Source organism: Chaetomium globosum, genomic scaffold (genome assembly GCF_000143365.1).
Source record: "Chaetomium globosum CBS 148.51 scaffold_7 genomic scaffold, whole genome shotgun sequence".
Taxonomy (NCBI): Eukaryota; Fungi; Ascomycota; class Sordariomycetes; order Sordariales; family Chaetomiaceae; genus Chaetomium; species Chaetomium globosum.
This window is the reverse complement of record NT_165982.1, coordinates 683,963-705,421: the sequence shown is the minus strand read 5'-3', so window position 1 is coordinate 705,421 and position 21,459 is coordinate 683,963. Positions and strand designations below refer to the sequence as shown.

At 55.8% G+C, this 21,459-nt stretch overlaps 7 protein-coding genes across 7 annotated transcripts in view; 5 read left to right on the top strand and 2 right to left on the bottom strand.

Annotated features, from left to right (window-relative positions):
- Positions 1–49: 49 nt before the first annotated feature.
- Positions 50–613, top strand: CHGG_09799 (uncharacterized protein; the record flags this gene model as incomplete). Its single annotated transcript, XM_001227725.1, has 2 exons — positions 50–479; positions 531–613. 2 exons carry the CDS (start codon positions 50–52, stop codon positions 611–613), a joined length of 513 nt encoding a protein of 170 aa, XP_001227726.1.
- A 2,114-nt stretch (positions 614–2,727) lies between these two features.
- On the top strand, positions 2,728–8,125 carry CHGG_09798 (uncharacterized protein; the record flags this gene model as incomplete). The annotated part of the gene is made up of 8 exons (XM_001227724.1): positions 2,728–2,978; positions 3,038–3,936; positions 3,990–6,267; positions 6,513–6,792; positions 6,870–7,319; positions 7,438–7,630; positions 7,746–7,869; positions 8,110–8,125. 8 exons carry the CDS (start codon positions 2,728–2,730, stop codon positions 8,123–8,125), a joined length of 4,491 nt encoding a protein of 1,496 aa, XP_001227725.1.
- Positions 8,126–8,910: 785 nt separating this feature from the next.
- On the top strand, positions 8,911–9,980 carry CHGG_09797 (uncharacterized protein; the record flags this gene model as incomplete). Its single annotated transcript, XM_001227723.1, has 2 exons — positions 8,911–9,524; positions 9,749–9,980. 2 exons carry the CDS (start codon positions 8,911–8,913, stop codon positions 9,978–9,980), a joined length of 846 nt encoding a protein of 281 aa, XP_001227724.1.
- Positions 9,981–11,224: 1,244 nt separating this feature from the next.
- On the top strand, positions 11,225–12,229 carry CHGG_09796 (uncharacterized protein; the record flags this gene model as incomplete). The annotated part of the gene is made up of 3 exons (XM_001227722.1): positions 11,225–11,516; positions 11,610–11,638; positions 11,735–12,229. The coding sequence occupies 3 exons, from the start codon at positions 11,225–11,227 to the stop codon at positions 12,227–12,229; spliced, it is 816 nt and encodes a 271-aa protein (XP_001227723.1).
- A 1,568-nt stretch (positions 12,230–13,797) lies between these two features.
- Positions 13,798–14,875, top strand: CHGG_09795 (uncharacterized protein; the record flags this gene model as incomplete). Its single annotated transcript, XM_001227721.1, has 2 exons — positions 13,798–14,352; positions 14,459–14,875. The coding sequence occupies 2 exons, from the start codon at positions 13,798–13,800 to the stop codon at positions 14,873–14,875; spliced, it is 972 nt and encodes a 323-aa protein (XP_001227722.1).
- Positions 14,876–16,593: 1,718 nt separating this feature from the next.
- Positions 16,594–19,859, bottom strand: CHGG_09794 (uncharacterized protein; the record flags this gene model as incomplete). The annotated part of the gene is made up of 3 exons (XM_001227720.1): positions 16,594–17,351; positions 17,453–17,693; positions 17,799–19,859. 3 exons carry the CDS (start codon positions 19,857–19,859, stop codon positions 16,594–16,596), a joined length of 3,060 nt encoding a protein of 1,019 aa, XP_001227721.1.
- Positions 19,860–20,429: 570 nt separating this feature from the next.
- Positions 20,430–21,459, bottom strand: part of CHGG_09793 (uncharacterized protein) — a gene marked incomplete at both ends in the record, with an annotated part of 5,026 nt that continues 3,996 nt past the window's right edge. Inside the window, one exon of the mRNA XM_001227719.1 lies at positions 20,430–21,266. Within this exon, the coding sequence (XP_001227720.1) occupies positions 20,430–21,266 (837 nt within the window). The remainder of the gene's footprint in view (positions 21,267–21,459) is intronic.

Here is a 21,459-nt window from a genome sequence, read left to right as displayed (position 1 = left end):
CGCTGCGAGGAATGCGCCGATATACGCATTGAGGGCCTCCATCGCCGCTATGGCTTGCCTAGGAAAGATAGGCAAGGCTCAAGTGACGCACACATCTCGGGCCTTCGGCCGGCCGCTCAGCATTCGCAGGACAGCGAACAATGATGGTCGAACTTCGAGGTTCAAGAGATCCGATGCCTCGCAGACTGGACCACCAGTACGCGCTGATGGCGAAAATACCCCGACCGAGCCAACGTCGACACAGCCCGATTCTCCAGAACCCGCCGCATCCAGCCACTCTGCGACAACCTCCCAACCCGTTGGATCGTCGTCTTCGGGTCCCCAAGGGCGGCCCAATCCGAATTTCCAGATGCCGCCAAAGGCGCGAAAGCCCGTGGACACGTCGAGCAAGGAATATAAACAATTTGCGAGCAGATACGTGCGCCTTGTTGTTGCGTTGCCGTTCTTCTTGGTCACGTCGTATTTCCTCTACGAAAGACGTAAGTAGCTTGCCGACTTGGCCGACTGATTGATTGGTATTGACGCGAAAGATAAAGTCGAGCCGCAGCTCAGGCTCCGAATTGTTGCCGCCGGTTCGTCCTCAACACAGGAGCCGAGCTCTGGTGATAAGTAGTTCGCCGCACTCGTTGGGACCAAGAACTTGCCCCTCGTTAGGCTCGAGGTGTCGCTGTCACCATGCCGCGGGGATCCATCCCTGAAAGAAGCCCTCGTGATAGTTTGGCAATTGTCGCCGCCGTTGAAGCTGTTGTCATGTGCACCTCAAGCGCGCGCTCGGGTGATAGGAAAATCCTTCGACCTTGTGGCCGCCGGAGCATCGCGGTAATAACTCGCATACATTCGCCGTTCACGAACTGCCGCGTCCCACAGTTGCTGATGCAAACGTAGTGTAAGCCATACAACCACCAACGCCCCGCCTAGTACTTATCACTGCCGCCACAGTACAAGCAGCGAGACGAAACAACAGTGGTCTCAAGCAGGCTATCGGACTCACAATTAGGCTCCGGCGCCACCTAACCCGGATTTGGGGGTTGTCCGCCAAGCTTGGCCCCTCGAAAGCCGAGCCTGGGAACCCCTACTTTCCACATCACTGCAAAGTTGCAGCGCCCCATCTTTCCCCAGGCTTCATTTCCGTGCTCCAAGGGAGGGGGGGGGGGGGGGGAGTCCATGCGTCCATGCACCACAACACCCCAGTGACGTTGAAGAGACAACAGCACGGGTTACATGTTATCATACTCTCTAGATCTTGCGGCGAAAACACAGATCGACCCTGTGAATTTGGAATTTGCCCCGGGGCCTCGCCTTCGCCCAGCCCTTCAATGCCACCAAACAACATCAGCTTGAGCCCACCTGAAGCAGGTTCTAGACTTGCTGGTCCGGGAAGGAATATGCGTGGTAGGAGCCTTCGTTTGAGCACGTCCTTAAAATCACCATTGACACTTCGCTCCTTGGCAGAGCAGCGTCGAGAGTCTTTGAGTGGCCAAGGGGAGTTGGTGGCAGGTCCACTTCCCCAGCCTCTGTCTTGACGCTAGTGATGGCTGGAACACAATGCCAGTCGCAGGAAAGTCCAGATGACTCGCCTCTCCGCTTGCTGACGCATTACACTACTCAGCCGAGGACCCGCCGAGTTCCGAAGATTGCAACGGTTTACCCACCATTACCGGAGCGCCACGCAGATGTGTTCGGCTACCCTTCGAGAACACGGCACACCGTCACATCGCAGAGCAGCCACTTACGGCACCCCTCCAGCAATCTGGGTGTGGAAACAGACCACAGGTAAACTTTCTTATTGCCCTTGAGCCTCGCTCTGCGTGCCAACTGTGAACCGGAGCGTCCCACAACTCCACCACTCTCCGCAAACTCCATCCCATCTCCGCAGTTTGGACGTAGTGGGGTTCGTGGGGCCGTCGTTGTTCCCGATTTCAGGCTGGACGGGGATGCTTGCGGGGTGCCAGGGACATCATTGGGCCTGTCGACGTCTTTCAGACCCCTGGCATTGGCGAATCGGCTTGCGACATCGGCCCAGGGTTCTCAATTTCTCGCGCTCTCGCGCAACGAATCGAATTGCCGCGATTTGGCTATGTCCGAATCACCGAAACTTGCCCAAAGCCGTGGACGCTTCCCGCCACGAGGCAGCCAGGAGCCAGGGGTCTATCATTTCTTAGCGCAGCACGAACTGCCACTGCCAATGTTGCCATCCTGGACCATGTGGGATGGCTGTGGATTCAGTCGACGCCCCCAGAACCCCGGGTTTTATTCCCCCGAGCCAACCCACGAGCGTACATACATGGACTCGCCCAAGTGTGGATTCCACGAGAGCGTCTATTGGGAATAACGGTGGGCCAGTTGGTCCAAACAAGAATTCGCCCGATGCCCTGTCCTAGCTGGGCGGGTCGAAGCAGCAGAGGGCGACTGCGGGGTGCTTGCAAGCTGCCCCTGTGAGTAGCTGACAAGTCTCCATCTTTTGGCACGGCTGTTGTCCACGGCGCCCACGGAGACCGCATTTAACGAACACGGGTCCGCTCGCGTGTATCCGCCGGTTTGGATTCCGCCATTTTGCCTCCTCCCCCATCCTTCCTCGCCTTTGTTCCTTCGGTGCCTTGACTCGCGGGGACGTTTCACAATACCCCAGAACAGCCCCAGAACAGAAAACCCCGCCACGACGTAGCATAGGCACGCAGCTTAACCTCGGCCAATTGACACACACCCTCGGCCATGACAACAACAGCGATGGCTCACGGAAAGCGGAGGTCACGCTCGGAAGGCGAGAGTGAGAGAGCCAGTTCTGAGCATGCAACAAGTCCGGCTCCCTCGTCGCGCTCATCTGCGAAACAACAAGTCCGACATCGTGCGTCAATCGCTTGCGCCTCTTGTCGCGAGAGGAGGATACGGTGCGTGGTAGGCGAGGGGGAATCCGAATGCACTCAGTGCAGGAGGACGGGGGCTGCATGCATCATCAAGGATGACGATGAACGGAGACGGTAGGTGACCGCCCCTGCCCCGTCGTCTAACTCTAGCCAGCCAATCTAATGCGCGAAAGTCCGATTTCAAAGGCGTACATGTCGTCCTTGTCGAATAGGATCAATCTATTGGAGGGGCTTCTCAAAGACCGTGGCGTTGTCCCTCCCCCGGCTGTACACCCACCCAAGACGAGGCAAGAAGCACAAGCACGGCAGCAGGAGCAGCACCAGGTTCGGACTGGCAGTGAACGATTAGAGAGTGCAGAACCAAAACTGGCCGCGCCGCACGTCAATCAGCCCCCCACTCCGCCAGCATCAGGCGACGAGGATGTCAACATGATTGAATCGGAGCAGCTTAAATCTTTCCCCTCGGGCGGCCCCACGAACTTCTCCCGGCTTATCGACCCGCTGTTGTTGCAAGGGGTGGAACCGAAGACGGAGGCGGGGACTCGCCATCTGCTTTGTACGAGGGGGAGCTATACGTTCGACCAAGGACCCAGGAGGACCAGGTTCTTCGGCCCCACGGCCAACCACCATGTCTACGCGAAATCAGCAAATACCTTTGCTCCCTTGGAGCAATCTAGTCACGTGTTCAGGGCAGAACAATTCATCCTCAGCCTGAGGCCGGCCACTTATGACCATCTCATGAGGTGTTTCTGGGAGTACTACAATTCTTGGCAGCAGGTGGTTGACGAGCCCGCCTTCGAAGCCGGCCGCGCAAGCCAAGACGCCCGGTTTTATTCCGTGTTCCTCCACCTCACCATGCTTGCCATCGGATACCGCTTTGCAGATTGGGATCGGGAGGATGTCAAAACCGTCACATTGGGGAACCGGGACAGCACTCTGCACAGGGAAGCCAAGACCATGCTAGAAGCGGAGCTTGAAAGGCCTGGCGGTGTCCCGAGCGTCCAGGCTCTGTTGATGCTGGCTGACTTGGAGTGTGGTGTGGGCCGGGACACCACCGGCTGGATGTATTCCGGTAAGTAATGGCCAAGCCCAGTCTACTTGTGCATGCTAATGAACTGGTTGAAGGGATGGCGAACCGGCTGGCTTTTGATATTGGGCTTCACGTCAACATGACCATGGCAGATATGTCGGAGCTAGAAAGACAAACAAGACGCCAGGCGATGGCAGCGTGCGCCATGTTCGATCGGAAGTGGTCACTGCTCATGGGCCGCCCCACCGCGATCAAGACTCAAGATGTCGGCGTCGATGTGCTGCCAAGGGTTTCCGCGTCGCCTTTTGAGGATTCAAGTCTTGGGACTGTGGCAAACCATGCCACCCTCAACCGACAGATGTTCGAACTCCTGGAGCTCGCGGGCAAAGTGGCTGATTTCCAAAACTCCACGTACGGCGCAGCCCACCTCTTCTCCTCAAAAGCGGCCGAGGATAGGGCGTATCTACATTTTATCGGCCTGGAACGCTTGTTCCACAACTGGTACCGCCGGCTTCCCGAGAATCTGACATGGAAGCCTGTCAACATCAAATCAGCACATATGGGATTTTTCATCCTTCACCAGCAGTTCCACGTCTGCATGATCATCCTGCACCGGCCATGGGCTAAGTACGGACCCATGTCGCTGGATGGGTCGGTAGCCGCTCGCTACCCCAGCCCCGGGTCGCCCTCTCAAGGAGACGAGACTAGTCTTCCCTCGTGGATGGCACCCCTTCCCCATCATGACAACAGGGCATCGATGTCTCGGAGTATGTGTACACAGCACGCGATCCGGATCGCCAGAATCTTTTGGCACCACCGCCAGCGCTTCGACGGAAAGCGAGTTGTCCTAACGTCGATCCAGCATGCCGGCACGGCCGCCCTTGCACTGTTAGCCGCTCTAGCCCACAAGAGTGCCGAGCTTGACCACCACAGTAACCTACGGTATTTGCAAGTGCTTTCGACTGCCATCTACGAAATGAGCCATCTATACCAACCAGCTACGAGGATGTATCAGCTCTTGAAGGCCATGCTGGTGGACATACGCTCCGAGATGGTGAAGTCAGGCGGCTTTGATGTCAGTACATTGGTGGGCAGATACCAGGGTAGCAACACCGCGTTTGCCGGCAGCCAGTGGACCGCTGATGCCAGCACCCGGATGCCCACGGGCCGTCTCGAGGATATCGAGGAAGATGGCCGTGAGAGCAAACGGCGGCGGCTCTCCAGCTTGTCCTCTATTGACTTTTCCTGCATCAGCCCGTCATTCCTGACCAACACTGACCAGGGCCGGCCGACTCCACCGGCATCATCCCAAAGCCAGAGCATCAACCCCGCCGCACTAGACCAAACACCCTCCGAGCCCGGCACCTTTGACCTTGACTTTTTCCACGCGTCTTTCGTGGATTTCATCAACACCGGTGGCGATGGCCCCAACGCCCAAGAATGGCTACCAGCTGACGTCGAAACCTCCGTTCCTGTCCTAATCCCGACCGTCTCCGGTGATCTTTCGGTCGTAGGGAATAATACGGACAACGCACCCGCACCAGCCAACAAGGAACCCACCATTACAACTCTGAAGCCTCCCACGGATACCCCAGACCAAGTCTCTGCTGCTGTCCCTGATGACGATGACACAGCGGTGGACAAGACCATCGAAGACTGGCTAGCTGAACCAACCAAGCCAGCCGCGCCGGCGACTACCAAGGACAGCCATCCGGAACCCCCATCAACCACCACCACCACGCCCCAACCAGCCCAACTCCCCCAACCCAACCCAGTCCCCTCCGCAACCGAACCCCGCGACAGCCTCTCCCACGCAACAGCAGACGGCACGCCGATCTGCCGCGACCCCTACGTGCTGTCCCTCGAAACCGAGCTTGGCGTCGGCTTCGGCTTCGGCCCCGACACGGGCCCCACCACATCTTCCAACCCAACAACAACAGCAACAGAAGGCACGGAGACCATCCACGTCCGCATCGCCGACGGCATGGACTGGCTCGCCGCCGCTGCCGCCGCCACCACCACCAACAATAACAACAACAGCAACGGGACCGGCAAGCCACCGCCCAATCCCAAACTCAAACCCAACACGGACGCGACCTCGCCATCCCCACGCACCACCACCACCACCACCAGCGGCGCGGGCGCGGCAGGAGGAGCAGCCGAGGTCCCGCCGGCGCCGATGACGCCAGTGACGCTGGACGAGCTGGTGCAGAGTGTGGAGGAGGCGGTTGGGTCGGCGCGGGCAAGGGCGCGGGCGAGGGCTGCTGCGGGGAGTGGGATTGGGGCGGGTGCGGGTGCGGGTGAGGGGTCGTTGGGGTCGTCGTTGTCGTCGCCTGCGGGGGGGAGGAATAGGGAGTTGGACTTTTTGATGTTGTGAGTGAGGTGGGGGGTTGTTTGAGGGCTGGGTGTGGGGCAAGATGGGGTGTTGGGTGGTGGTGTAATGATCTCTGAGTTGGTAGATGAATATACCGTTTATCGAACAGATGGCTCATCCTTTTTTCGTTTCCTTTAACTACTGTTTTTTCCAAGACCAGCCGAGCTGTTTCCCCGCAGTGCCTGAAGCAACCGTCACACCGCTTTGACTTCTTCGACTGATCCATCAACCAGCAATTCACAAGGGCAAAAGCTGCTTCGCATCAACCCCCGAGATCCAATTCGCCACTTCGCGGAACGATGGAGTCAGAATCATCATCCATCCAAATTCCGCCATTCTTATCAGACACACCCATGCAAGGCGACCCCCCTTGCGACTGGGCTGATTTCCTCTCGCCGCAGCTTCGACGTTTTCGTCGCGCCTACAACAAGGTCACGATGCGGAATAGGCTTGGTCATGGAATTGAGGGCTGTGTGGCCAGAGTCAATTTCGATGACGACAAGTCGTCGTTCGCCCTCAAGATCGTATGTGGTGGATCAAGTTGAGCAACTCTGTGCATCTATACCAGCCTCGGAGACTTGACTGACGTGGACGCCCGCAGTTTTTTCATGCGCTCCCAGATGGAGACCGCGCCAATAGTTGGTGGTCGCTGGAGCGCGAGGCCCGGAACGTCGCGGTCCTGGACAAGATACAGGCCGGCATCCGCCAGTCCTCGCCGAAACCCATCCACGTCCCCGCCAAACGAACGACGCGACTTGACTGCCTGCGCTGTCTTTACGCCTTCTCAGCCGACGGCCGGCGCTCTCGCGATTTTGACGCGCTCCCGGACGATTCCAAGGTTGCAGTGTCCGATTCCGACACCCGGCTCCGCAAATGCTTCGGGTGGACCCGCGTTCAAGGAGTTGATTTCATGCGCATGAACAGCATAATAAAGGTAGACGAGTATGTCAGGCGGAAAGGTGAGGGCTCTGCCAGCTACCTTGAATCTGACGCACAATACTACGCCATTGTGTACGAGTATGTCCCCAAGGCAAAGCTCGAGTGCGACTCAGTTCAGAGCTAGTTGGACTTCTTCTACCGCATTGGATTTCACCCGTGTCAAGGGATGCACGAAGTGAACTGGCAAGGGCCCGGCATTCTGCTCGACTTTGGTGACTACAACTCTCCAGTCGATCCATGGTTCAAGGCCCGCTGCGCTTACCACAAACACACTACGGCCGAGTACATCATCGATCGAGAAAAGGCTCGAGCAGAATCATCCGCAGAATGGAACCGAATCAACTCGCGCAATCAAGGCATTGGACCCACGGAAGAATAGAAGCGGAAGCGAGAAAAAGAGAAAGCTCAGTCCGACACAGCAAGGTTCGTCGAGTATGGCTATGACGAACATCAACGATTTCTATCCTATTTTGAACGTATGGCCTGGGACGGTGAGAAGCTCGAACAGGTTTGGGATTTTAACTGACTTGTGGTGCAGTGACCAACGAAGAAATCATCGAGAGGAAGCTGGAGCAGGATCCGCTCAGTCAGATACGCATCAAGGAGACAGAACCAGAAACGGTGCTTCGAGCGTGGGAAACGTACAAAAAGCAGAAAAAGAAGTAAGTTATCTCGCTGCGTTTGAAGTGGAGACTGAAAACAAGGAAGCCTGATCTGGGTCATTGGTGCGAGGAGTTCTCTGATTTTGAAAGCATGTTGTGAATTGGAGAGATTTTTGTAATTCATTCCCCGAACAATGGAGTGGGGGCGCCGTTTGGTTCGGATTTTAACTTGAGAATTGGAAACAAAGCTTTCCAACTCTTATCTTAGATCGTGCTACTTATGTGAATGGGCCTCTGCAGAACTCTCTTAACCTGAAAGAAAACCTCACACTTAACAAAACCAAGTATGAATGGACTCCTCATCCTCTACCTGTCGGTGTTCTTGCCTAGGAAAGGAGTTCAAATTGTTCTGCAATTCTAGCTCGGGCTGTAACCCACAACGACGGGAACACTCAGAGTCGAGAGGGAGGCCGATACAGTATTGCTTCGACCTACAGTACAGTGTTAGCAGTGAATATCATTCCCCTAACAACAGCGGAGGCGGCACTTGCAAACGGGGTTGGCGGCCCGCCAGGCAGATGGGCCAAGTGTCAACGGACAACCATGGAGAGCCAACTGATCATAACTTGTTACTTGTACGCTACATGTAATTATGGATAGCAACATCATGGATTATAAAATATACGTTAAGCATGAGGGGTCGGGTGAAGACCGCGGACAAGCGAGGGACAGTTCAATGATGGTCGCATAAGACTTCTTGACAAATGAGCCTTAGAGATTTCTTTGCTCCGTTTAATTCTCGTTGACTGTCGGCAGGTGCCATATTCGGGATGTCAAGGCCCACCTGACCAGGGTCCATGCGCCGCCTTCGCACTCGTTGCCCACTTTGATAAACACCTGGCTACCCCCCGCCCTTTCCTCCTCTTCTCCTCCCAAGTTTGCAAGCCGCACCAAGGGATCATTCGACCACGACAACGCCAAGTTCGCCCGCGCATCGCTTTGCAACTTGCCACTCGTTGATTGGAACTTAAGTTCCCACCCGTTCGCTTTTTCTTTTCTGATTTTCACAGTTTCTGTGACCCGTCGTTCGTTCGTTCCGAGATGGCTCCCACCGGACCCTCGGAGTCCCGCACCTCCTCGCCCGCGGCCAACCCCCCGGCCACCAACCCCGTCGCCGCCGTGCTCCCCGGCATGCGCCCTCCCGGCTGGCGTTGGCCCTGGCCCGCCGACGTCCCCGACCCCGAGCGGCCCAAGAGCTGCCTGAAGTCCGCCGGCGCGACGCGCCAAGTCCTCCCCATCCGGTTCGCCGACGACGCGCGCTGCCTGGTTTCCGGATCCCCCGTCCCGCCGCATCCGATCACCCGCCCGGAGTGGATGAAGGCGCTGGCCCATGCGCGCTTTGTCCAGGCGTTCAGGAGCGGACGGACGCAGCAGGAGGTCGTGGACGACATCGAGACCATCGACCCCCGGAGAGTGGCCCATACCAAGTGGCAGGGCACCCGACGCGTGCGGTGGCTCCTCGACCCGGAACACATCGATCCCTGGGACGCCGAGGCTCTCGTGTTTCGCCTGCTCTTTCGCCGCTCCCGCAAGCACATGTTGCAGAACATGGCCGGCTACCCGATCCGATCCCGGCGCGACCGCGACAAGCACCCCGCACTCGGCAGCCCAGAGCCGGAACTGGAGACGGAGCAGGGGCCGGATCCCCCGCGTAAGTGAGTGTGCGAGTGTCTTCTTCGAGTGGAGGCTTCAGCGACGCTTTGCTTTCCTCCCCAGCGAATTGTATTTCCCACTACAGCGCGTCTGTTGACATGGTTCCCTCGTTATGTTTTGTTTACATACCTCGTTTTGTTTTGTTTACTTTTCTTGTTTTGTTTGCCTGTCGATTGTATTTGTTTGCTTTCCTTCATTAAGAGCGGATGCTGCTAATTATCAATAGGTGCTCCCGAAATGGCCAGGCACCAACCCAGCGACCGATCGAACCCCCTTCCCTCCCCACGGCCAGGGGCGTCGTCTCTTCCTCCACACTGGTGGACTCAGGAACAGGCGGCGTAAAACCTGTCGTCTGTCCCTGGGCCCAGCTCCCTTCTCATCCCCTGCCCATTCTGCGCGCCTCTTGCAGCAACAACCGCATTCCCATGATTGCTATCTACCAAGCCAAACTCCAGTGAAATCTGAGTGCTTAGACCTATACATTGGGCGAGTGAGGCCGGTTTAGTTTTATTTATCAAGATTTGATCTAATTTGTGTGTATATCTCTGGTTTGTCACCAGCCTTCTTTTTGCTATTTTAAATTGTAATGGGGATGTGCGATATATGGGCGGGGAGTAAGCCTGAGGCCGATGCGCGCCTTGTGCTTAACTGTGCTCGTAAGCTAACTGCTTCTGTCACAGTTGCTCATTCCACCCTCGCAAAATTACAGTTCGCGCGCTGGAATTTACCCGAGACACCGACATCTATCCCAGACTACGAATTTGACCTCAGCCGTTCCCCCTTCCCCCCCCCCCCCCCGGGTAAGTGTTCTCTTTGTCCTGCTATTTACTGCGATGCTTTGGATGTTAACATCAAGGTAACCTTCAATTCTACTCCTAGACACGAGCCCGCTGTCGTACATGCGCATATCGTGCGCCCCTGTCTGCCATCACAAAATCATCTCATAAAAAGCGAGGCCGTTACGGCATCGCCATGTCGTCGGTCAGCATTCGTAGAACTAGACCCTTGTCGACACCCCCAGGTCCCTATCCCCCGCGACGGCCAGCACCTTAGCTTCGTAACAGCTTCCGTCGTTACCATTGAAATTGATTGTCGACTTTATAGATATGACAGCCCTTACCCTTTCATCACACATGCTATATCCAGAGCTTTACATGCCCAGGGGCGCGTCGCGACTTGGAGGGCTTGAAGTCGAATTCCCAATGTGGAAGGTGGGGCCATCGATTGCAGGGATGCTGGTGATCGAGGTTGGGTTTTGCTAACTATTACCGTCTCTCCATAGGGAAAGCCTTCGAGGCCTCTAGTCGGACTGCCGTTACATTCAGGATCTCTTAATATGTTTCTCCCAGGGCTTTTGTCGAAGCGTGCGTCTTTGTCCTTTTTTCTTTTCCTTTCTGCGCAAAGGGCCACGAACCGCCGAGAACTGGGACGCTCATTGGAGGACGGCGCATGGCGGGGTTTAAATGGGAATATGCACCATGACCTAATTCCAGGCGGCTTCCGCGATGCCGACCGAACACAAGGTGCAATTGCTGGCCCGCAATTGCGACAACCTTCTCTTGTTCCCGACTTCCATTACCCACGTTCAAAAAGCCCAAATCCCCCTTTTCTGATCTCTCCCCCCCAAATCCACACCACCTAGGTAATCTACCACCAAACCTGAACCTACCGACCAACCCAACAACAAACCACCGCCACCACCATGCCCCCCGCCCCGCACCACGTCCTCCTCCTCGGCGGCCACGGCAAGATCGCCCAGCTGCTCACCCCGCTGCTGCTGCGCCGCGGCTGGGACGTCACCAGTGTCATACGCGCCCCGGAACAGGTCGCCACTATCGAGGGGCTGGCGAACGCTAACCGGGGAGATCGGGATGATGATGCCCCCAAGGGGAAGTTGAATGTGCTGGTGCGGAGCTTGGAGGAGGTGAAGAGTGAGGGGGAGGCGGGCGAGGTGGTGCGGGAGGTGGGGGCGGATTTTGTGGTTTGGAGTGCTGGTGAGTTTTTTTTTTTTTGTTTTTTTTTTTCTTGTTCTTCTTGCGGGGGCTGGTTTGCGGGGTTGTTGCTGATGATGGTGTCCTTCTACCCAGGTGCTGGTGGAAAAGGCGGACCTGACCGGGTAAGCTACCTCTCGGAGTGACGTCACATCTTATTGGTCCATACAGAACGTACATGATACCCTCCAGGTGAAGTCAAAACTAAGTTCTGACCCCAGACCTACGCCATCGACCGCGACGCCGCAACGCACTTCATCCACGCCTCCGCCGCCACTCCGCAGGTGACACGGTTCCTGATGGTGTCGTTCCTCGCCTCGCGGCGCGCGCGGCCCGCCTGGTGGTCCGACGACGCCTGGGCTGCGGCGCAGCACGTCAACAACCAGATCCTGCCGCACTACTACCGCGCCAAGCTCGCCGCCGACGAGGCCCTGTACCTGGCTGCCAAGAACCGTCCCGGTTTTGCTGCCATCAATCTCCGCCCCGGCACCCTCACCCTCGAGCCTGCCGGCCCTGTGGAATTGGGCAAGACGACGCATTCCAGGGGGGATGTGAGCCGTGAGACCGTCGCTCGTGTAGCGGATCTGCTGTTGGCGAGTGAGGGGGTCGGGAATACGTGGTTGGATTTGGTGGATGGGGAGGAGGATGCGGAGAAGGCGGTGGAGAGGGTGGTGAGGGAGGGTGTGAATGCCGCGGAGGGGGAGGATATCTTTTAAGTTGGGACATGTAAAGTGCAAGCTGAGTTCCATTGTCCTAGTCTAGTGTGCCAGGCACCGCTTGCGGATTGACGACGGCCCTGGTTGCGAAAACGGGGGTGAGAACCAAGGTAAGGTGGATTACCGGGCCGTATTTTCAACCCAAGCAACATAGGTATTATCCCATTATTCATCCTCAAAATTCAATCCCGTCTTGTACATAGATATGCTATTGGTTTATACACCCCAAGTCCCCACGTCTACCACCCAGCATCCACCTGATCGTAACGGGCATCGTTATACAATAGGCCCCCAACCCTATTGTTGGAAACGACACTCAGATCGAAAGATGGGGAGAAAGAATTGATTGATTGTTTTTTTTTTCTCCTGATCCGAGGAAGAGAAATCGGGCTATATATACTCCATGCTATGGTTTGCCACAGCATGCCACAGTGGCGATGGGCAAAGTGTTAGCATTAAGCCACCCTGAGAGATCAGTTGCTGGTATCCACCAGAAGATTCCATGTGGCGAATCCAACACCTATGGACTAGAGAGTCATTGCATTGACTATTAACACCACCCCCGTTGCTATTTATTCAATACCAGATCCGCTTCCGTTACCCTCACCCCCACTGCTCCCAGCCTCTCCTCACCACCACAGCCCACCATCTTATTCAGTTATTCCTTCTTACCACCGGCTCATCCACCCAACAGCCCGTCAGACGCGCCCCTCCCCCCCCCTCCCCCCTCCTTATCACAGCTTCGCTTTTACGACAAACCTCCTTCCCCCCCGCCTCGCCCCCATCACACACCTCCACCGCCGCCGCGGTCGCGGCCGCCAAGTTGTGGAACAGCTGCGCCATGTCCGCGTGCGTTCAACAGCACCGGCAGGCATGGACACGTCCTTGAGGTGGTGGGTTTGGTTGCGGGTTCGCAAGGCTGGGTGTCCTAGTGGTATTTGGTTGGGCGGGGGTGGGGGCGGAGGGGGGTTGGTTTGGTCGGTGTGCGTGTACGTGGAGGGAAGATCTAGAAAAGTAAGGTGGGGGTGAGAATTGTTGGGTGAGGTCTGTTGTCTATGGTTTGGGATGAGGGAGGGAAAAGGGGGGAAATTGGGGGGTGGAAGTGCTTACTAGGTGTACCTAGATATGCTTTCTGAGGTGGTGAGAAAGGGGATGGCTGGGGCAGGTATGTAAGATCCGAACTGACCTTCGTCCCAAATTATTGTTAATCACATGTGTGTGTATAAACAAGACGATCACTTGAATCATACATCGAGGGACAGCACAGAAATTGCACATCACTCGAGAAACTAATAACCTCACACGGTAATACTTGAAGTTATGAGGATCCATTAAACGAGGAAACATTTCAACTTCGATTTAGGTAACAGAATGTCAGCACAAGTATGTCTCTGACGAATCAACGTGGACGACAACAATCCGACGTTATACGGCATAAGCCTTGCATTTCAAACACCATATGACAGCCTACCAAAAAGCCTTGCGGTACCCCTGAAAAGAATAAATCTTCATTTGACACACAACACATTTTTCACTTCACTTTTCGACTATCTCCCAGCTGATCAAAGATGTGTTTCCAGCTCATCGAGCTTTACAACCTTTGTGGATATCTATACTACCAACACGCCGTTAACAGATGCGCGGCATATGGACGGCGGAACCACGAGATCTCTCGAAGGATCATCCGGGTTGGATACACGTGCAGCTACCACGAGGGCTCAGATGTGGCCCGTGGTGCTCCTGCTGGGTTTGCGAGCTTTGAGGACAGCAGGCGTCCCGAACCAAGACGTCGTGACGGGAACCGGTTGACCGCACCGGGCGGCGGGTCCAAGGGCGATCTCAGCGCACCGACTCTCATGAAACCAGCGACATTACCTGTTACCTCTGTGGCGGAGACCTACGAGGAATTCAAACGACCCAATGCTACAGACGCCCCAGAAGGGGGCGACTTCAAGTGGGTGCCCTCCGATTCAGACGACTCCGATAGCTACGATGACTCGGATGGCGAGAGTGTCGTCTCCGTTGCCTCAACCGCGACAACCATAGACGGCGATACGATCGGTTTACTGTTTTCCAAGCTGCTATATTTTGGGGACCTGCGGTTCTTGTGGCCGCAGCTCATTGTTCGATCAGCAACTTGGAAGCGGGGCCCAACGCACCATCGAGCGGCTGCTCCGGCGCTACGCGGGTGATTTACGCGTGCTTGCTATGAACGAGCCCTCCAATGAGACGGTGACCAGTGAGGAAAGGACACTGCGCATCCGAGCTGCCAGGTTTGTTCGCAAATCCCGCGCCAATATTGCACAGCGCCTCTGCGAAGCCCACTACGACTTCTCCGAGCAGCGGTCGGCTGAGAAAGACAATGAAAGGTTAGGCGAGCAGGATGGCGGATACGCACCCCCGGCCGAAGATAGTGACAGCAGCCCCGAGGATGATTCGCTCTTCATCCCTGAAGCAGCTGAAGCGTTCCTCTTTCGGACCGAGCCAATTCTCTCCTTGCAAGCTAGCGTGAAGGCACTAGTCAGAGTTCGGGCGCCGCAAACGTCTGCGTTTGGAACCGGTATTTGGAAGAGTTCCAAGCTGTGGTTCGAGAATACCATGGCAAGAGTTTGGCGTACCGAACTGAAGCCAGAGAACAGCACCTGACTTCACTGGACCTGCGTTAGTATTGTACCTGAGTCAGTGGTAGATAGAAAGCTGACATAGCGCAGGTTAGGCATGTGGCAAAGAGCTGTATGACGATTTTGTCGAGCTCCGGCCGGGGGCTCTGGCCGAGTTGCATAGCCTGCTTCAACGTTACGGCAAGGACACGATTGGCGACAGCGACATGGGGATATTTGACGTTGAGAACACCCCAGAGTAGCCAAAAGACTGGAAGCAGGCCTTTCCACAAGCCGTCAGTAGCTTAACCAGGCGAGCAGTTGCCGGGAAAAAGGGGACCAACCTCTCGCGCTACCGTCCAGAGAAGAAGAAAGAAGTCATCCCCATCGGAGCGTGCTCCCTCACAGAAACAGATGGCGGCGGGGACCATGACTTTGTGCTGCTCTGCCTCCCCTTCATGCGGGTCGCCACAAAGCTGCACCAGCCCAAGATCTGCCGCATCAACTCGGACCAGGAGTTCTTTCAGCTTCTCCGGCACTACTACGCATCCAAGCGAGGCCCCAGCCCGTGGAAGTGGTTACGCAGGGTCAAGTTCATCAACTTTGTCAAGGTATCTACGCTCCCCGTCCATATAAACACCATCTCCCACCCTCGCCTAACCCCAAGAGAGCACCACCCCGGATCCCATCCCAAATTCACTAACCCCGTCTCCCCTCCCCGCAGTTCGAACTCTACCGCTCCCACCTAACCGACATCCGGCTCACCCCCTCCCTCCCCCCAAAGTGTAAAATCAGGGCTGAATAGGCCTTAAGACAACATCCCCCGACCAGTCCCCACCCCACCTCAGTGCCGTATTTCCCAATGGGACAAAACCAACTGTGAGGCGAGTATCATCTTCTCCTTCACCTATCCCATAGAATGGACGTGACGTGCGGGGGGCATGGTGGTGGCGGGTGGTTTGTTGTTGGGTTGGTCAGTAAGGTTCAGGTTTGGTTGTAGACTACCTAGGTGGTGTGGATTTGGGGGGGAGAGATCAGAAAAGGGAGATTTGGGCTTTTTGAACGTGGGTAATGGAAGTCGGGAACAAGAGAAGGTTGTCGCAATTGCGGGCCAGCAATTGCACCTTGTGTAGGCTTGGGGTTGGGGGCGGGGAGGGGGGGTTGGTGTGGGATGTGGGGGTGGTAAGGCAGCTGGGGCGAAGGTTGGAGGGGGGGTTGTGCTTGGGGCAGTTCAGTAACTAGAATGTAATCAAGACCATACCTACCTAGGTATGTTGAGTGGATATCGATCCCATGGTAACCGCACAGGCATGTCCATCATTTCACGGATGTCACCTCACCGGAACTCAGAAGTTAGCGGCAGAATATTCAGTAATATCCAACCTAGAGATAAAACCGCAGCTTTGTCTACCTCTCCCATGGTGTCGTATAGCTCTCTCCCTTTCGACTCGAGTTGTTGGAAGTTGCCAAAACCAACATTCGAATTTCCAACATGTCCATCCGGTCCACAACCCCGCCTACACAACCTGCTCTATACGCAAAAGACTTCCACACCATTGAACACACAGGAACCCCTTCCGAGCCCATAATCCGACAAAGCTTTCCAACAGGTACATGGCTAGCTCAGTGGCTCCAAGAGCAGCCGTAGTGTGCCGAGGGGTACTGAACGAGTCAAGCGCCGTGAAAGGGGGTTAAGACCCCGGAAATTGTTCGCTTTCTTTAGCTGCCTGCCGAGCCGTTCCATTTTAGTTGGCTCGCTACAACCTAACTGAATTCAAAAGGGGACCAAGCTGAACCAGGCAGGTCAGGGGCGTCAAAAAACATGCCTACGCCGTCAGAAATGGTCCCCGTCTCCTCCCCATCCCCAGGCGGCGGCGTGCCGCTGGCGCCGGGACCAGCGTTATTGTAATTGTCATAGAGATTAGAAAGCTCGTCTCCATTGTATAAATCGGGAGAATCAGGCTTGCGTCCGCCATACGGGTGTTCGACGATAGGCACTGAATGGTGGCCGGGAACATCGAAAGGCGAGGGGCGGAGAACAGTGTCCGCGGTATTGGATGTACCGGTGATCCCAGTGTTCGACGTGCCGCTGGCCCCGGAATCAGTGGGCGGGGTCTTCCAAAAGAAAGAGAAAGGATTTGGCGGCGGCATTCTGACCGGCAGCGAGATATTACGCCCATAGGGGTTGAAGACATCAAAAAGCGAGGTGCAGCGAGCAACGTTCTCAGTGTTGGGCGAGCTAGGCGGCGGCGCCAATTCAAAAAAGGCTTTCCCCGGGGTACTCTGCTGGCTTTCTTTGGGTGTAAGCCGTGCGGCTTCCGCCGTGTGGTGGCCTGTAGCGAGCTTGCCAGTCGCTTGAGAAGTTGGCTCTCGGCTGTCAGTCGAGATACTGTTGGCAAATGATGGGAAGGTTGGGGCCGGGTTGGATTGGGTCGAGACGGGCGCTATTCTTTCCAATGGAGATAATTGCCGCTCACTCTCTGGCTCCGCTTTGGGGAGGACAGGTTGTGTTGCCATCATACCTGGAATGTCTGTTAGACTGTATTCACACTACCCCCAACCTGCCGTATTCCGTTGGAGACATGGAAACCTCCATGAGGGGGGTGAGATGGATGGGACTAACCGTTCAAGTGTCTCGGCCTATGCTGGCGACAGGCACCAAGCCCCCATTGCAGTTTGCCTATTTGTACCTGAAGCTCCTCCCTCTCGCTTTGGATCTGCTTGGAATCAGCAGCAAGCCTCCTTAACTCGTCGTCAGTCAGGTTGCACACAACCTCCGGAGAAAGGATGTTGGGAATGTCGGAAATCAGACAGTTCTCGAGGCCTAACGTCACAACATTGTTGGCGAACACCCTTAATGACGTCTGTATTTCGGGTTAGTGACAGGCCTAAACTTGGAGGTTCACACTTACATCATAGTATTCCATCGCATTGTCGATCGTCTGCTCAGTGTTGAACTGGCTGGTGACCTCGGATGAGGCTTGGAGCACCTCGGGAGTCGCGTCGGTGCTGCCATCCGAATCTTCATCGTTTCTAGAGATCTTGAAACGTTTTGGGACTTGCTGGCCCTGTCCTAAAAACCACTCGCTCCGTCGCTTTGGCACGCGATCGAGAAAGATATCGTTGGACAAGGGCAGAGGGTCCGAACCGGCTTTGTAGTGTTGAAGCAGCTCCAATACTTTTGCTTGAAGGGTGGCCTGTTTCTGTTCGAAATAAGGGACCACAAGATGTTCGATTATTGCATTGGCAGTTGTCCAATCTGGCCCAGCGATATGGATCACAAGTTCTTCGACGAACCTTCGTGAAAAGCGGACGACGAATTTAACATGCTGCCCAGCTATCGCAATCCAAGGGGCTGACTGATCCCGGAACAAGGCCAAGGCTACCGTATCGTTCAAAGAGCCTGAGAGCCCAACGCCCTGGTTCTCTGATGCAATATTGTCGAGCTCTTTGGTGAGGTCATGGATGGAAATGGAAACGCGTTCACCTAGGACGTAAAGGGCGAGAAGAGGTTCCAGGTGTTTGGGCGTCGCCACCGAATTCCGGTCGCCCAAGTCGATTTGACGCCGGCTACCCCTGGTCGTAAGGATAAGCCAGAAGGCCCGGTTCAGGTCCCTGACCAACGCGCGGAGTTTCCTAATTCTTCTGTCGCCCTCTAGTGCTGGTGTGTACGGCTTTGGATACGGTCCGCCGAAAAAGTCGTCGGTATAATTTCCCTGAATCGCGTTGTGTGCCACGCGTTGGAAGCGATTGCTGATGCCGATCAAGTACTTTCTGATGTCGGCGGCTGACCACCGCGGTGGTCCCAGCCTATCCAGTCGCTCCTTGCGGGTTTTGATGTACTCCTCAACGTTGGCGATGACGGCGGGAAGCTGCCGCTGAATGCGAGTGAGAATGGCCCGGCTTAGCTTTCCACGCAGCGTTTGGATTCCACGATCCTCAGGGCTAACCATGGCCCAAACGCCACCTTGGAAAAAGTGGTACTCCCTTGCCACACACTCTATTTCCGTGGAACCTGCCTCTTGTTTGGTCAGATTACGCAGGACGTGCCACCCAAGTTTGAGTCTGTGCGAGGGTTCCTCATTTTGAGAAAGTTCCAAATAAGTCCACCTCTTTGTGGATTGATCTTCGACCTCATCCGGCTTGGTGATGATTCCCAGAGTACGGTCCAGGCCGGGATCATACTTTTTAGCCTCGCCTAGGACTTTCTGGGCGGTGAGGTCGTTTTGGGCTGAGAATACTGCAAGAATGATGGTGTTCTCTTGTGACATGTACTTCTCAGCTAGACGGCTGGCATGTCCCACGCTGCCATTGTTCTGGCTTCCCGTCTCGGCATGGCAGAAACGAGGCAAGTCGACGAACGTCAACTGCGGAAGGGCTGGTCCAGCAATCTCGATGCGGAGCACACTGGAATCTTCTGAGAGTCCGGCGCTGCGGTTAGAAATGCCCATGTGTTGTTTTGCCCCCTGAAGGATTTGCGTGAGGTCAGATTCTTGGAGGCCGGAGCTATTGAAAGTATCACGACCGTCGGTCCGAATCCTGACTGCGACCTTAGTCTGCGGGCTCCGACGGAGCGCCAGCTCGGTGACAAAGGCCATGTAGACGTCATCCTGGAAGGGGAGGCGGATGCGAGAAATGGCTTCTAGGACGGAGGTCTTGCCGGCGTACCGATCTCCGACCACAACAACCTGAGGGGGTTCGACATAATGATCAACACCGAGGCGACGAAGTTCATCGATAACGTTCTGAACTACGCGCTGGCTTGACTGCAGCTGCTGCATTACGCTATTGTCGATGTACATGTTTATCTCCTCGTTGTTGGCCTCTCCGGAGTCTCCGCCCGTCTCATCGTTGACGGTATCTCCATCAATCTTATCGTCGTCGGCATCTCCATCCGTCTCATCGTTGTCGGCATCTCGGTGGACCTCATCGTAATCGGGGTTCAGATCCATCTCGGCGTGGCCGAACGGGTTCGCGCGCACGGAGCGGCCGAGGTTGGGGGCCTCGATATCCCTTTTCCTTTTGGCCATGGGCTTGATCGGGAAGGTAATTGAAAAAGAAAGAGAATATATTCGACGCCGAGGCACCATAAATGTGATACGAGGTGTGGTAGATCGTAGCTTCTTCGTTCTGGGGGTTGGCGGATGGGCAGAGGGAAAATCGCGAAAGCTTAATCTGGGTCGAGGGGAAGTCTCAGATAGAGTTTCGCAAGACCTTGCGCACAATACAGGACACTATTTCACAAGTGGAAGAAACAGAGACCCTATAGGTAATCAAGTGACGCTGTATATCAGACGGAAATGACGTACTGAGGTGTTGAATGATGCCATCCTCTGCAGCCACCGTACGCATGAGCATAGTCCATGGAGACGAGACGAGAACCGCGGGATCCGGATCTAAACCCGTCAACGCGGCGCCACATTGATCGTTGTTTATCAATGACGCAAGCAGAAACTGAGAAACCCTTGCCTATCGGTGGGTGACCGGCGAACAAACTTGTTGGTCAATAACTAAGGTAATTCAGAATTAGTTATGATGCAGTTTTTTATCTCCCTACAAGCTCCATCTCTGTTTCCAGCTACGCAGAAACACCCCACTCGTTAAGTCATAGCCCGAAATCCCGGGTACTCCTCATCAGAACGATGCTCCCGTAAAAACTCGGGCGGCACCTCATTATTACTCTCCCTACTCAGCGCAGGGCTTGCCAGCTCGTGACCCTCGTCCGGGCCGACTAGCAGGTCGGAGGGCACTTCATTGTCGCTCTCAGGCTCCCTGGTGTCGAGCTCGCGGGGCTCATCGTGCAAGTCGACCAATTTGCCGTTATCGTTATGCCTTGCACCATCCAGCTCTTGGCCCGAGTTCCTCAGGTTTGTAGATCTCCCGATATGTGGCGTGGAGCTACCCTGATCTCGGCCGTCATCATCATCACCGACGTCAAAACCCGCAGCGCGTAACGTGTCGCGCAGCATACCTTCCGCCTGCTTAAACGCTTCCAGCTCGGCGCCGATAGCGCATATGAGCAGGTTCCACCCATTCTCCTCCGTGATTTGTAACCGCTCCTCCAGGCCCCTCATCACAGCGCGCATCTTGTCCAGCTGCGCATACATAGTTTGTTCGGGTGCTGTCGGCGACGGCGGATCACCTTCTCTTCCCTTGCCCTTCCCATTGCTCGTCGCATTGTTTCCCACCCCATTCATCTCCTTCCTCAACTCCGTTTCAAAGTCTGACACAAGCTTCACCGCTCCAGTCCACACCTCCACGCCGGCCTCGAGAGCAGCCCTCTCCTTATCCACCTCCTCCTTCCTCCTCTCCAGTATGTCCACCTCCCCTTCCCACCACTCCCTCGCCATTTCCGCTGTCCTCCTCTCCGGCCTCAGCCGCAAGAATTCCGTCCCTCCAGGGGACTCGGGTAACCCGCCCTGCCCACCAGGCCGCGACTGCAGAGACGCGAAGAATTCCCCATCTAGAGGCTTCACGCCAGGCCGGGTTAACAAGCCAGTAATCCGGCCCTCCACCTCTTTCAACGCCCCGTGATAGCCAGTCAGCCCGGCCTCCCTCCGACTCCTGACCTCGTCCACCTTTCGCATCCAGGCCCTTTCAACTCCGACGCAGCCCCTTTCAGCCGCTCCT